The sequence below is a fragment of the Tachyglossus aculeatus genome, chromosome 7 (genome assembly GCF_015852505.1).
Source record: "Tachyglossus aculeatus isolate mTacAcu1 chromosome 7, mTacAcu1.pri, whole genome shotgun sequence".
In the NCBI taxonomy this organism is placed as follows: Eukaryota; Metazoa; Chordata; class Mammalia; order Monotremata; family Tachyglossidae; genus Tachyglossus; species Tachyglossus aculeatus.
The window spans coordinates 36977227-36993340 of record NC_052072.1 but is presented as its reverse complement, the minus strand read 5'-3'; the positions used below and the strand labels follow the sequence as shown (position 1 = coordinate 36993340).

The 16114-nt window shown below is 48.4% G+C and overlaps 1 protein-coding gene across 1 annotated transcript in view; it reads left to right on the top strand.

Annotated features, from left to right (window-relative positions):
* Window positions 1-16114, top strand: part of MELTF (melanotransferrin) — a 51432-nt gene that overhangs the window by 25590 nt on the left and 9728 nt on the right. The window contains exons 8-13 of the mRNA XM_038748785.1: window positions 1390-1570; window positions 3448-3599; window positions 6934-7030; window positions 13484-13678; window positions 15312-15468; window positions 15740-15807. Coding sequence (XP_038604713.1) covers window positions 1390-1570; window positions 3448-3599; window positions 6934-7030; window positions 13484-13678; window positions 15312-15468; window positions 15740-15807 — 850 coding nt within the window. The remainder of the gene's footprint in view (window positions 1-1389; window positions 1571-3447; window positions 3600-6933; window positions 7031-13483; window positions 13679-15311; window positions 15469-15739; window positions 15808-16114) is intronic.

Sequence of the window (16114 nt, the reverse complement as noted above, 5' to 3'; positions counted from 1 at the left end):
GAGCAGACAAGTGGCGGAGCTGGAATTAGAACCCGCGCTTTTCTAGACTGTGAGCCCGCTGTTGGGTAGGGACCGTCTCTATATGTTGCCAACTTGGACTTCCCTAGCGCTTAGTACAGTGCTCTGCACACAGTAAGCGCTCAATAAATACGATTGAATGAATGAAGGAATGAATGAATGACTCCCAAGCCCGGGCTCTTTCCACTAAGCCACTCTGCTTCTCTAATGACGAGACACATCCTCCCCTGAGGGTGAAGCAAGCATGGCTCTGTGGATAGATCAGGGGCCTGGGAATCAGAAGGACCTGGGTTCTAATCCTGGCTCTGCCACATGCCTGCTGTGTGACATTCATCATCATCATCATCATCATCATCAATCGTATTTATTGAGCGCTTACTGTGTGCAGAGCACTGTACTAAGCGCTTGGGAAGTACAAATTGGCAACATATAGAGACAGTCCCTACCCAACAGTGGGCTCACAGTCTAAACATTCATTCATTCATTCATTCAATCGTATTTATTGAGTGCTTACTGTGTGCACAGCACTGTACTAAGGGCTTGGGAAGTACAAGTTGGCAACATATAGAGCCGGCCCCTAACCAACAGTGGGCTCACAGTCTAGAAGGGGGAGACAGACAACAAAACAAAACATATTCACAAAGTAAAATAACAATGGGCAAGTCACTTAGAGAAGCAGTGTGGCTCAGTGGAAAGAGCCCGGGCTTTGGAGTCAGAGGTCAGAGGTTCGAATCCCGGCTCCGCCAATTGTCAGCTGTGTGACTTTGGGCAGGTCACTTAAATTCTCTGTGCCCCAGTTCCCTCATCTGTAAAATGGGGATGATGCCTGTAAGCACCCCCGTGGGACAACCTGATCACCTTGTAACCTCCCCAGCGCTTAGAACAGTGAAGCGCTTAATAAATGCCTTTATTATTATTATTGTTTGCTTCTCTGGGCCTCAGTTACCTCATCTGGAAAGTGGCAATTAGGATTGTGAGCCCCAGGTGGGAGAGGTTCTGTGTCCAACCTGATTAATTGGTATTTACCCCAGTGCTTTGGACATAGTAAGCGCTTATCAAGTGCCATAATAATTATTATTATGTGGGAGAGCTGAGGAGAAGGCTGGCAACTCCAGCGAAAATTCAGTGGGGTTTGAGGGGGGGAACGAAAGCGCGGGCATCGTGGGCCCTCTGGGATCGGTTTCTGTTAGTAGGTTTGTTTTTGTCTCCCCCTTTTAGACTGTGAGCCCACTGTTGGGTAGGGACCGTCTCTCTATGTTGCCAACTTGGACTTCCCAAGCGCTTAGTCCAGTGCTCTGCACACAGTAAGCGCTCAATAAATACGATCGATGATGATGATGATCCTCCCGGCTGCTTTGTGTGCCGCCGCAGCTGAGGTTCAACCGGAAGGACGCCAGCTTCCAGATGTTTGAGTCGGGAGCCTACCTGCAGAAGAATCTGCTGTTCAAGGACTCCACCACGGAACTGGTGCCCATCGCCACCCAGACCTACCAGGCCTGGCTGGGGAACGAGTACCTCCACGCCATGAGGGGACTGGCCTGCGACCCCAACAGTAAGACCAGACCCGTCCACCCCGCCCCATCCCACCTCCTTCAGCGGGGGCCCCGAATGGCGATCCGGGCCCGCGGGTTCACGTCAGGACGCGGCGTGACCTAGTGGGTGGGCGCGGGGCAAAGTCTGAACTGTGCTGGCTACCCTTGCCCCCCAGCCTTGGTAAGCGGCTGGCTCAGAGAGCCCCGAGGAATCAATCAATCAATCAATCAATGGCGTTCATTGAGCACTTACGCCGTGCAGAGCACCCTACTAAGTGCTTGGAAGAGTACAACACGACAGATTGAGCGTACACGTTCCCAGCCCACAGTGAGCTCACAGTCTAGAGAACTACTGCTTAGTACAGTGCTCTGCACACAGTAAGCGCTCAATAAATACGATTGATTGATTGATTGATAGGGAAGCAGTGTGGTCTAGTGGAGAGAATCCAGGCCTGGCTCCTCCACTTGTCTGCTGTGTGACCGTGGACGAGTCACTTAATCAATCAATCAATCATTCAATCGTATTTATTGAGCACTTACTGTGGGCAGAGCACCGTCCTAAGCGCTTGGGAAGTACAAGTTGAATACAAGTACTCAACTTCTCTGTGCCTCAGTTGCTTCATCTGTAAAGCGGGGATTAAGACTGTGAGCCCCGTGTGATGTAGGGACGACGTCTAAACCCGATTACCTTGCATCCGGCGTGGCTCAGTGGAAACAGCCCGGGTTTTGGAGTCAGGGGTCGTGGGTTCAAATCCCGGCTCCACCGCCTGTCGGCTGTGTGACTTTGGGCAAGTCACTTCACTTCTCTGGGCCTCAGTTCCCTCATCTGTCAAACGGGGATTGACTGTGAGCCCCCCGTGGGACAACCTGATCACCTTGTAACCTTCCCAGCGCTTAGAACAGTGCTTTGCACATAGAGCGCTTAAAAAATGCCATTATTATTATTATTATTATTATTATTATTATCCACCCCAGCGCTTAGTACGCATGGGGGGGTAGGAACTATATCTAACCCGATTATCTTGCATCTACACCAGTGCTTAGTACACACGGGGCTCACAGTCTTAATCCCTGACTTCCAGATGAGGAAACTGAGGCACAGTGAAGTTGAGTACTTGTACTCAACTTGTACTTCCCAAGCGCTTAGTCCGGTGCTCTGCACACAGTAAGCGCTCAATAAATGCGATTGATTGATTGATTGATTAAGTTACTCATCCGCGGTCACACAGCAGACAAGTGGAGGAGCCAGGCCCAGATTCTCTCCACTAGACCACACTGCTTCCGTATCAATCAATCAATCAATCGTATTTATTGAGCGCTTACTGTGTGCAGAGCACTGTACTAAGCAGTAGTTCCCTAGACCGTGAGCTCACTGAGGGCCGGGAACGTGTACGCTCGATCTGTCGTGTTGTACTCTCCCAAGCACTTAGTAGGGTGCTCTGCACAGTGTAAGTGCTCAATAAGCGCCATTGATTGACTGATCCCTCGTCCCCCTCTCCATCCCCCCCATCTTACCTCCTTCCCTTCCCCACAGCACCTGTATGTATGTATATATGTTTGTACATATTTATTACTCTATTTGTTTATTTTATTTGTACATATCTATTCTATTTATTTTATTTTGTTAGCATGTATGGTTTTGTTCTCTGTCTCCCCCCTTTTAGACTGTGAGCCCACTGTTGGGTAGGGACTGTCTCTATATGTTGCCAATTTGTACTTCCCAAGCGCTTAATACAGTGCTCTGCATATAGTAAGCGCTCAATAAATACGATTGAGGATGATGATGATGATTCCTCGGGGCTCTCCGAGCCAGCTGCTTACCAAGGCTGGGGGGCAAGGGGGGCCAGCACAGTCCAGACCCCCCACCGCCTTGTCTTCTCTTGTGGCGACAATGCAGGGCTGCCCAAACACCTGCGCTGGTGCGTGCTCTCCACCCCGGAGATACAGAAGTGCGGGGACATGGCCGTCGCCTTCAACAAACAGAAGCTGAAGCCGCCGATCCAGTGTGTCTCGGCCCAGTCCTCCGAACACTGTATGGAGCTGATCCAGGTGAGTCCGACTCCCGGCCGGCGGGCCGGGCCGACACGGAGGATGCCCGCTCGGTGGCACATCATCATCAATCGCATTTATTGAGCGCTTCCTGTGTGCGGAGCACTGGACTAAGCGCTTGGGAAGTTCAAGTTGGCAACATATAGAGACGGTCCCTACCCAAATCACCGAGCTGGCAGCGTCAACTAATGGCTACGGCCCGGGCCCGGGAGTTAGAAGGACCTGCGTCCTGATCCCAACCCCAAAAGTTGTCGGCTGTGTGACTTTGGGTGAGTCACTTCACTTCTCTGGGCCTCAGTTCCCTCATCTGGAAAATGGGGGTGAAGACTGTCAGCCCCCCCGTCGGGCAACCTGATCACCTTGTAACCTCCCCAGTGCTTAGAGCAGTGCTTTGCACATAGTAAGCGCTTAATAAATGCCATTATTAATCAATCAATCGTATTTATTGAGCGCTTACTGTGTGCAGAGGACTGTACTAAGCGCTTGGGAAGTACAAGTTGGCAACATATAGAGACGGTCCCTACCCAACAGTGGGCTCACAGGCTAGAATAATTATTGATATTATTATTATCTGGGCCTCAGTTACCTTATCTGTAAAATGGAGATAAAGACTGTGAGCCCCATGTAGGACAGGGACTGTGTCTAACCTAGTCCCGTCTAGACTGTGAGCCCGCTGTTGGGTAGGGACCGTCTCTATATGTTTCCAACTTGTACTTCCCAAACGCTTAGTGCGGTGCTGTGCACACAGTAAGTGCTCAATAAATACGATTGAATGGATGAATGAATGAATGAATGAATAACCTGATTACCTTGTACATACCGCAGCACTTATAACAGTGCCTGGAGCATAGTAAATGCTTAGCAAATACTACTTATATATGTATGTGTGTGTCTGTACATATACATATATATATATATATATATTCATTCAATCATATTTATTGAGCGCTTATTGTGTGCAGACCACTGTACTGAGCACTTAGGAAGTACAAATCGGCAACATGTATATGTATGTTGCGAACTTGTACTTCCCAAGCGCTTAGTACAGTGCTCTGCACACAGTAAGCGCTCAATAAATATGATTGAATGAATGAATGTACATACTGTATCCCCCTGTAGACTGTAAGCTCCTGGCGGGCAGGGATCACGTCTCCCAACTCTATGGTTCTGTAATAATAATAATGTTAATAATAATAATTGCCAACTTGTACTTCCCAAGCACTTAGTACAGTCCTCTGCACACAGTAAGCGCTCAATAAATACGATTGAATGAATGAATGAATAATGATGGTATTTGTTAAGCGCTCACTAGGTGCACAGCACTGTTCTAAACTCTGGGGTAGATACAAGGCAATCAGGGGGGCCCACGTGGGGCTCCCTGTCTTAGTCCCCATTTTGCAGATGAGGTAACTGAGGCCCGGGGAAGTGAAGTGACTTGCCCGAGGTCACCCAGCTGACAAGTGGCGGAGCCAGGATTAGAACCCATGACCTCTGACTCCAAAGCCCGGGCTCTTTCCACTGAGCCACAGCTGCTTCACAGCTGTACTCTCCCAAGGGCTCAGTGCAATACGCTGCACCATGTAAGCGCTCAGTAAATACCGTTGATTGATTGCCTGCTGCCTCCTGAGGGGAGTGGGCAGGAAATGCTCTCCGGCCAACAGCTTTCCAGACCCTAGAGCCCTTGTGCCGGGCAGGGAATAAAGGATCTTCATTAATGGGAGAATCTAGGGGCTGTAAATGATTTTCAAATTGACCATACTGTCACCATTTATTTCCTCACCTCAATCACATGAAAAGGTTTCAGTGGGAGCCTACCATTTTCTTTGACTTAATGATAATAATACAGTGGAAAAGAATAATAATACTGAGAGTAACCAGTCAGATGGCAAAGCGTGTGCTCTGCACACAGTAAGCGCTCAATGGATATGATTGATTGATTGGAAAGAGCCCGGGCTTTGGAGTCAGAGGTCACGGGTTCAAATCCCGGCTCCGCCAATTGTCAGCTGTGAGACTCCGGGCAAGTCACTTCACTTCTCGGGGCCTCGGTTCCCTCCTCTGGAAAATGGGGATTAAGATTGGGAGCCCCCCGTGGGACAACCTGATCACCTTGTGACCTCCCCAGCGCTTAGAACAGTGATGTGCACATAGTAAGCGCTTAATAAATGCCATCATTATTATTATTATGGTCTCGCACTCTCCGCACGACGGCCGTGAGCCGCGTAGATGGGTTCCTGTGACTGTGGGAAACATACGTCTTTTGACAAGCGGGATCCAGAAATCTTTTTTGGAGCTCAACATTGGAGACGATGGAATCTTCTCCTCTCCGTTGAGCTTCCGTATGTGTTGGGTAGGGACTGTCTCTATATGTTGCCAACTTGTACTTCCCAAGCGCTTAGTACAGTGCTCTGCACACAGTAAGCGCTCAATAAATACGACTGATTGATTGTACACATAGAAAGATATTCAAGTGTTGATGATGATGATAATTGTGCTATTTGCTAAATGCTTGCTACGTGCCGAGCACTGTACTCTGGGCACTGGGTCGATACACAATTAAAAAGTTGGGACACAGTCCCTCTCCCACATGGGGCTCGTAGTCTATGTGGGAAGAACAGGGAACAGGTCTACCAGCTGCGTTATACTGTCCTCTCATTCATTCAATCGTATTTATTGAGCGCTTACTGTGTGCACAGCACTCCCAAGCATTTAGTACAGTGCTCTGTACACGGTAAGCGCTCAGTTAATATGATTGATGGAGAACAGGTATTTAATCCCCATTAGATGTTGGGTAGGGACTGTCTCTATATGTTGCCAACTTGTACTTCCCAAGCGCTTAGTCCAGTGCTCTGCACACAGTAAGCGCTCAATAAATACGATTGATGATGATGACGATATGAGGAAACTGATACATAGAGAAATGAGGTGATTTACACAAGGAGGCAAGTGGCGGAGCCGGGATTAGAACCCAGGTCTTTTGGCTCCCGTGTCTTTTCCGCTAGGCCGGGATCATCATCATCATCAATCGTATTTATTGAGCACTTACTGTGTGCAGAGCACTGGACTAAGCGCTTGGGAAGTACAAGTTGGCAACATATAGAGACGGTCCCTACCCAACAGTGGGCTCACAGTCTAAAAGTGGGCTCACAGCTTCCGTTCCTAGAAAGCGATGCCGTTCACTGTAAATTCACGTCACAGACAGTATACGGAGGCTACCAGATATGCGTCTGACGTGCTGCTATGTGTGCCAGGCTCTGACGTGCATCACCGTGGGGCTGGGAAATGTTGTTGAAACCAAACAAGCACACTGCCTCGATTTGTGTTTTCCCCCCCTCAGGAAAAGGAAATCGATGCTGTAACTCTGGATGGAGGAGACATTTACGAGGCCGGGAAAACATACGGGCTTGTGCCAGCGGCTGGGGAAAGCTACTCCGGTGAGCACACAGATGAGGCTCTTGTTGCCCCAGCTGTTGGGAATTTCCACCAGAAACCGAGGCGGGGTCCGCTGGCCCCTGGAATGGGGGGATGTTTGGGATGGAGGGAACTGGGTCTGTGGCCACTCAGACTTGGCGTGCCAATTTGGGAAACAGCTTGCTGTTTCTTGGGGCGGGACGGCTGCGAGGACACTGTTGCCAGGGCCACTATTCTATTTATTTTACTTTGTTAATATCATCATCAATCGTATTTATTGAGCGCTTACTGTGTGCAGAGCACTGCACTAAGCGCTTGGGAAGTACAAGTTGGCAACATATCATCAATCGTATTTATTGAGCACTTACTGTGTGCAGAGCACTGTACTAAGCGCTTGGGAAGTACAAGTTGGCAACACATAGAGACTGTCCCTACCCAACAGTGGGCTCACAGTCTAAAAGATGTTTTAATATGTTTTGTTTTGTTGTCTGTCTCCCCCTTCTAGACTGTGAGCCCACTGTTGGGTAGGGACCGTCTCTGTACGTTGCCCACTTGGACTTCCCAAGAGCTTAGTACAGTGCTCTGCACACAGTAAGCGCTCAATAAATATGATTGAATGAATGAATGAATGAATATCCTCCCCGTCTCACAAGCCCGCAACCTTGGCATCATCTGTGACTCCTCACTCTCTTTCAATAATAATAATAATAATAATGATGATGGCATTTATTAAGCGCTTACTATGTGGAAAGCACTGTACTAAGCGCTGGGGAATTTACAAAGTGATCAGGTTGTCCCACGTGGGGCTCACGGTCTTAATCCCCATTTTACAGAGGAGGTAACTGAGGCCCAGAAAAGTGAAGTGAGTTGCCCAAGGTCACGCAGGTGACAAGCGGTGGAGCGGGATTCGAACCCCTGACGTCTGACTCCAAAGCCCGGGCTCTTGCCACTGAACCACACTGCTTCTCTATACTGTACTATACTATAGTGCAGTATACTATATACTATCCTATTCCGAAGTGCTTAGTACAGTGCTCTACACACAGTAAGCGCTCAATAAATACGATTGAAACCCCCACGTTCAGTCGATCACCAAGTCCTGTCGGTTCCTTCTTCTCAACCTCTCCAGAATCTGCCCTTCCTCTCCGTCCAAACCGTACCATGTTGTCCTCTCCTGACACAAAAGTACTTAGCATGCTTTCACTATTATTATTCTTTTCCACTGTATTATTATCATTAAGTCAAAGAAAATGGTAGGCTCCCACTGAAACCTTTTTATGTGATTGAGGTGAGGAAATAAATGGTGACAGTATTGTCAATTTGAAAATCATTTACAGCCCCTAGATTCTCCCATTTTTGAAGATCCTTTATTCCAGAAAGATATTTTATTACTCTATTTATGTTACTTGTGCATATTTATTCTATTTATTTAATTTTGTTAATATGTTTTGTTTTGTTCTCTGTCTCCCTTTTCTAGACTGTGAGCCCACTGTTGGGTAGGGACCGTCTCTATATGTTGCCAACTTGTACTTCTCAAGCGCTTAGTACAGTGCTCTGCACACAGTAAGCGCTCAATAAATACGATTGAGTGAGTGACTATTGCATCAGCCTCCTCACTCCTCTGCCTTTAATTCATTCATCCAATCCAATCGTATTTATTGAGCGCTTACTGTGTGCAGAGCACTGTACTAAGCACTTGGGATGGCAACATATAGAGATGGCCCCTACCCAACAACGGGCTCACAGTCTAGAAGGGGGAGACAGACAACAAAACAAAATAAGTAGACAAGTGTCAATACCATTCATTCATTCAATCGTATTCATTGAGCGCTTACTGTGTGCAGAGCACTGTACTAAACGCTTGGAAAGAATGAATGAATCAATGAATGAATGTGCCAAGCACTATACTAAGCACTGGGGAAGAATACAAGATAATTGTGTCCCACATTCATTCATTCATTCATTCAATCGTATTTATTGAGCACTTACTGTGTGCAGAGCACTGTACTAAGCGCTTGGGAAGTACAAGTTGGCAACATATAGAGATGATCCCTACCCAACAATGGGCTCACGGTCTAGAAGGGGGAGACAGACAACAAAACAAAACATAACAAAACATATGGACAGGTGATACCATCAGAATAAATAGAATTATAGCTACATACACATCATTAACAAAATAGAGTAATAAATATGTACAAATAAAATAAAAGGGGTAATAAATATGTACAAATATATACAAGTGCTGTGGGGAGTAGAGGGGGATAGGAATCTTATCACTAGTATTAGGAGTAGTAGTAATAATAGTGGTATTGGTTATGCCCTCAGTATGTGCCAAGCACTATCCTAAGCACTGGGGAAGAATACAAGATAATCATGTCCCACATTCATTCATTCATTCATTCAATCGTATTTATTGAGTGCTTACTGTGTGCAGAGCACTGTACTAAGCGCTTGGGAAGTACAAGTGGGCAACATATAGAGACGGTCCCTACCCAACAACGGGCTCACAGTCTAGAAGGGGGGAGACAGACAACAAAACAGAACATAACAAAACATGTGGGCAGGTGATACCATCAGAATAAATAGAATTATAGCTACATACACATCATTAATAAAATAGAGTAATAAATAGAGTACAAATAAAATAAAAGGGGTAATAAATATGTACAAATATATGCAAGTGCTGTGGGGAGTAGAGGGGCGTAGGAATCTTATCATTAGTATTAGTAGTAGTAGTAGTAATAATAATAATGATGGTATTGGTTATGCCCTCAGTATGTGCCAAGCACTATACTAAACACTGGGGAAGAATACAAGATAATCATGTCCCACATTCATTCATTCATTCAATCATATTTATTGAGCGCTTACTGTGTGCAGAGCACTGTACTGAGCGCTTGGGAAGTCCAAGTTGGCAACATATAGAGATGGTCCCTACCCAACAGTGGGCTCACAGTCTAGAAGGGGGAGACAGAGAACAAAACAAAACATAACAAAATAAAAATAAGATAATCATGTCCCACATGGGGCTCACAGTCTAAGTAGGAGGAAAAACACGTATTGAAGCCTCATTTTGCCGATGAAAGGACTAAGGCACAGAGAAGTGACTTTTCATCTCCAGTCAATCAATCGTACTTATTGAGAGCTTCCTGTTTGCAGTGTACTGTACTAAGCCCTTGGGAGAGCGCAGTGCAACAGTAAACAGGCACATTCCCTCCCCACAAGGAACTTACAGTCTAGAGGGGAAGACAGTCGTTAATATGACAGCCATTAACATGCGTTTACTTAACTTTCATTTAATCGTATTTATTGACATCTGTGGACAGCTGTAGTTATCTATCTGCTTATTTGGGGTTTTCTCTCTCGTTTCTCAGTCCCTTGACGTTTGCCAATTTGGTCGTCCGTGTCCACGCGTCTCCCCCATTTGACTCTAAGCTCTTGGAGAGTGGGGATCAAGTTTTCCACTCCCGGGTATATTCCCAAGCAGCTAGTTAGAGAGCTGCACACAGTAGCAGCTCAGCCGGTGCTGTTGACGATGATCGGCTGGAATAACCATCCCCACCTACTCCTCCTCAGATTCTGAATCATCAACCCGGAGCGAGCCAAGAATATGTGTGCTCTGTGTATTTTTAATAAGGCCCGCAGATGGTTTACTGGGGGAGGTTGACGGGGACTGGGGAAGCAGGAGGCTGGAAGAAAAAGAAGAGCTGTCTTGTCTGAGCCGAGATCAAACCACCAAGACAGCCAAGCCCCTTTAGAACCAAGATTTGCAAGGAGCTCTGTAGCAATATTGCAACCATCATGCTCTCCCCCAACCCACACACTCCAAATTCCCCAGCATTTCTCACACCGCTGCAAGGACCTCTACTTGTTCTGGTGATTCTCTTTCTCCCCTTTCCTGAGCATGAGGAAAATGTCAGTAACAGGGAAAGTCAGGTTCTGTCCTGCTCCAATTCTGCGCTTGGACAGGGCTTGGCACATAGTGAGCTCTTAACAAATACCAAAATTGTTAATTATTATTATCATCATCTAGAATTTTGCCTCATGAGAACTGGAGGTTGTAGAACTTAGCAGGGCTGTCACTAGACTTTGAGGGTCCTGGTTTAATAGGAAATAATAACAATAATGATGGTATTTGTTAGCGCTTACTATGTGACAGGCACTGTACTAAGCACTCAGAAAAACCACCATGGGCCGGGTTCTCTCTCCTGCGGGGCCTGGAGCTATTAGATTTTGTAGGGGCTCCTACATATACAGCTTTTCCTAATTAAAAGCACAATTGTCGCAATTCTGGCACCGAGGCTCATAACACTATACTAAACTCGTTTTCTAATTAACATAAAGCCATTCTGTGGTGCTGTTTCAGTCTTAAATAGTCTACTTCTTACCAGAGAACACTCCTGAAATTAGGAATTTATTTTTGGCAGGAGCTCCCACTTAGTTTGAGGGTTTCAATCCCTAAAACCCTAGAATTAATCCGGAGTTGGCTGTGAGGATTCTGGCTAGGATCTACCCTCTTGCCCCCAGCCCCATTACCCCAACTTTAGGAAAGACCCTGTCTAAGTGTGGAAACTACAGTCACCATCTCCTGGGGCAGCAGGAATTCTGCACACCCCATCTCCCCTTAGGTGGCCGTTTAGCCAGTTTTGTACCACACAGTGCTCTCCCAAAGGCTTAGTACAGTGCTCTGCACACAGTGAGCGCTCAGTAAATATGACTGAAATGAATGAATGAAAATATCAGACTGTTTTTCAACGGGTCTGTCTCCTGTCTGGTAGCGATATGCCATTGGATGCTGCTATGTCCCATATTATTTTTTTTTTAATGCCGAATCTCCCACCACCTCAGATGCTTTTTCCGAGTCCCACGGCTTTAATCCGGCCCCGTGTCTGGAGAGCCGTCTGAGGCGCAGAGAAGTTGAGTGACTTGCCTGTAGTCACACAGCTGGGATTGGAACCCATGACCTCTGAAGCCCAGGCTCTTTCCACAGAGCCACGCTGCTTCTCAGGATGGCGGCTCATCCGTCGTCTTTCCCAACAGGAAACTCTTCCCGTCCCTTTCCAGCTAAACTAGCTAGGATCAAGTAGTTCATCGGTGGGATTTTATTGAGCGCTTACTATGTGCAGGGCCCTGTACTAAGCGCTCGGGAGACTACAACAGACTGACCTCTGACTCCCAAGCCTGTGCTCTTTCCACAGAGCCACGCTGCTTCTCAGGATGGAGGCTCATCCGTCGTCTTTCCCGACAGGAAGCTCTTCCCATCCCTTTCCAGCTAAACTAGCTAGGATCAAGTAGTTCATCGGTGGGATTTTATTGAGCGCTTACTATGTGCAGAGCCCTGTTCTAAGCGCTCGGGAGACTACAACAGACTGACCTCTGACTCCCAAGCCTGGGCTCTTTCCACAGAGCCACGCTGCTTCTCAGGATGGCGGCTCATCTGTCGTCTTTCCCGACGGGAAACTCTTCCCATCCCTTTCCAGCTAAACTAGCTAGGATCAAGTAGTTCATCGGTGGGATTTTATTGAGCGCTTACTATGTGCAGAGCCCTGTACTAAGCGCTCGGGAGACTACAACAGACTGACCTCTGACTCCCAAGCCTGGGCTCTTTCCACAGAGCCACGCTGCTTCTCAGGATGGAGGCTCATCCGTCGTCTTTCCCGACGGGAAACTCTTCCCATCCCTTTCCAGCTAAACTAGCTAGGATCAAGTAGTTCATCGGTGGGATTTTATTGAGCGCTTACTATGTGCAGAGCCCTGTACTAAGCGCTCGGGAGACTACAACAGACTGACCTCTGACTCCCAAGCCTGGGCTCTTTCCACAGAGCCACGCTGCTTCTCAGGATGGAGGCTCATCCGTCGTCTTTCCCGACAGGAAGCTCTTCCCATCCCTTTCCAGCTAAACTAGCTAGGATCAAGTAGTTCATCGGTGGGATTTTATTGAGCGCTTACTATGTGCAGAGCCCTGTACTAAGCGCTCGGGAAACTACAACAGACTGACCTCTGACTCCCAAGCCTGTGCTCTTTCCACAGAGCCACGCTGCTTCTCAGGATGGAGGCTCATCCGTCGTCTTTCCCTACAGGAAGCTCTTCCCATCCCTTTCCAGCTAAACTAGCTAGGATCAAGTAGTCCATCGGTGGGATTTTATTGAGCGCTTACTATGTGCAGAGCCCTGTACTAAGTGCTCGGGAGACTCAGCAGACAACTTCCCTGCCCACAACAAGCTTACAGTCCGGAGGAGGAGGCAGGTGTGAATATAAATAACATAAATAACATAAATAACACCTGTCTACTTGTTTTGTTGTGTTGTGTGTCTCCCGCTTCTAGACTGTGAGCCCATTGTTGGGTCGGGACTGTCTGTGTTGCCGATTTGTACTTCCCAAGCGCTCAGTACAGTGCTCTGCACACAGTAAGTGCTCAGTAAATACGATTGAATGAATGAAAGATGTGATCCTGCCTTTTTCTCCCCCTCCAGAGAGCGACAGGAGCAACTCGTACTACGCAGTGGCGGTGGTGAAGAAGGACAGCGCCAATGCCTTCACCATCAACGACCTCCAAGGAAAGAAGTCCTGCCACTCCGGCTACGGCCGGCTTTCCGGCTGGGACATCCCCGTCGGGGTCCTGATTAAGAGGGGTTTCATCCGCCCCAAGGACTGTGACATTCCCAAAGGTGAGGCTTCGCGAGAGCGGCTGACAGATGGGAGGGTGAATAGGGAAGAGATTCTTTCACTCTTGCCAGGGGAGGAGAAACCAGGAGATATGGATTGCTATTAAGAATTCCAGGGAGGGCAGGTTTCCCAGGAGATGACCAGTTCCTCCTTGCCTTCGGGCTGGATCGGGGGTGCCATCTTTTCACGATGAGTGTGGGGGCAAACTTGGGAGCAGAGCTTTGCAGGAGAGTGTCTTTCTGGGAACGGGGGAGGTCCAGGGAATAATAATAATAATGATGATGGTATTTGTTAAGCACTTACTTTGTGCAAAGCACTGTTCTGAGCACGGGGGGATACAAGGTGATGAGATTGTCCCACGTGGGGCTCACGGTTTTAATCCCCATTTTACAGATGAGGTAACTGAGGCACAGAGAAGCAAAGTGGCTTGCCCAACGTCACACAGCTGACAAGTGGCGAAGCCGGAATTCGAACTCAGGACCTCTGACTCCCAAGCCCGGGCTCTTTCCACTGAGCCATGCTGCTTGGGAGCTGCTCTGCCACTTCTCTGCTGGGTGACCTAGGGCAAGTCACTTCACTTCTCTGTGCCTCAGTTACCTCCATCTGTAAAATGGGGATTCTGTCTGTGAGCCCCACGTGGGACAACCTGATCACCTTGTATCCCCCCCAGTGCTTAGAACAGTGCTTTGCACAGAGTAAGTACATGATAAATACCATAAAAAGCCACCCGAAAGTAGGAGAATATAGAGGGCATAGGGCAGAGAATTGGGAGTTCATGGTTTGAGCCCTAGCTTTGTTTCAGACTGGGACTTGGGAAAGTCACTCTCTAGCACCGGGCCTCAGTTTCCCCTTTCAGGGAAAGTGACAGGGAGACTCAGCAGTGAGAGCCCAAGCAGATATCTATTAGGGCAGTGGGGACAGGGAACGAATAAGATGAAATTAACAAGTCCAGGCCCCAGGCCAAGAGTCTGGAAGACCTGAGACCAGACCCAATGAAGACTGGGCTGCCGGCAAGTAAATATTCTCCCGAAAACTGACGGTGGAGCCCCTCGACCCCACATCTACACACACACCCAGGGCCCCGATTCTGCATCCTCCAAATATGCAGGGCCAGCGTTGCTCAGCTGATAGGGGAAACCCCCACAAGCTGGGGAGGACCAGAGGGGATCGGCTTTGGGCGAACCTGCCTAGGCCCTTGGGTTTGGAGCGTTTCAGCCGGAGACGAGGGACGGAGCCGTGGCGTGCAAGGGGGAAGCAGTGTGGCCCACTGCGTGGGCTTGAGAGTCAGAAAGACCTGGGTTCTAATCCCGGTCCCGCCAACTGTCTGCCGTGAGACCTTAGACAAGTCACTTCACTTCTCAGTTACCTCATCTGCAAAATGGGGATTCAGACTTTGAGCCTCACGTGGGGCATGGATTGGGATTACCTTGTATCTACCCCGGCATTTAAAACAGTGACTGGCATATAGTAAGCACTCAACAAATACCACCGAAAAAGAAAAAGGGAGGAGGGGATGGAGAGAGGGGTGGTCTCTCTCGCCTCATAGTTGGCCAGGCTGGGCTGCCAGGCTCCCTGGCTCTGCTAGGGCCGGTTCTCTACCTCCCTCTGCGTCTACCTTCACACCTCCCCTTCCAGCCGTGAGCGAGTTTTTCTCGGCCAGCTGCGTGCCCGTGAACAACGCCGAGGACTACCCTTCCCGCCTCTGTGAGCTCTGCATCGGGGATGAAAATGGCCAGAACAAGTGCGTCGGAAGCAGCCAGGAACGCTATTTCGGCTACAACGGGGCGTTCAGGTAACCGGGCAACGTGGGGAAGATGGGATGCGGGGGAGTGGGTGCAGCCAGACTCCCAGAGTTGGGGGTGACTGTAAGCTCGTTGTGGACAGGGAATGTGACTGTTTATTGTTGTACTGAACCGTCCCAAATGCTTTGTACAGTGCTCTGCACACAGTAAGCGCTCAGTAAGTATGACTGAACTGAATGAATCAAGTCCCCCTCTTCTCTGAGAGCCTGGATTCCAGGGTTCATTGCCCTCTGATTCTCTCTCTCTCTCGGTCTTCTGCAGGTGCCTGGCTGAGGGCGCGGGAGAGGTGGCCTTTGTCAAGCACTCGACGGTCTTTGACAACACAGACGGTATGGGGAGGTTCAAGATGAGAGCACTGGGGTGCGGGGAGTGGGGGGCCCTACGCCAATGGTCAACTTGCCCAAAAGACTTCGGGGGCATCAACCCCTGGGGGACTGAGGGGAGCGTGTCTGGTGGTGGAGAATAAATAAGGGTTGGAAGGTATCAGGAGAGGTGATCAACACCTCTAGAGACTACTACTACTACTAATAATAATAATTAAGGTATTTAAGTGCTTACTATGTCCCAGGCATTGCAGTAAGCACCGGGGTGGACACAAGCAAATTGGATTGGACGCAGTCCCTGTCCCACATAGGG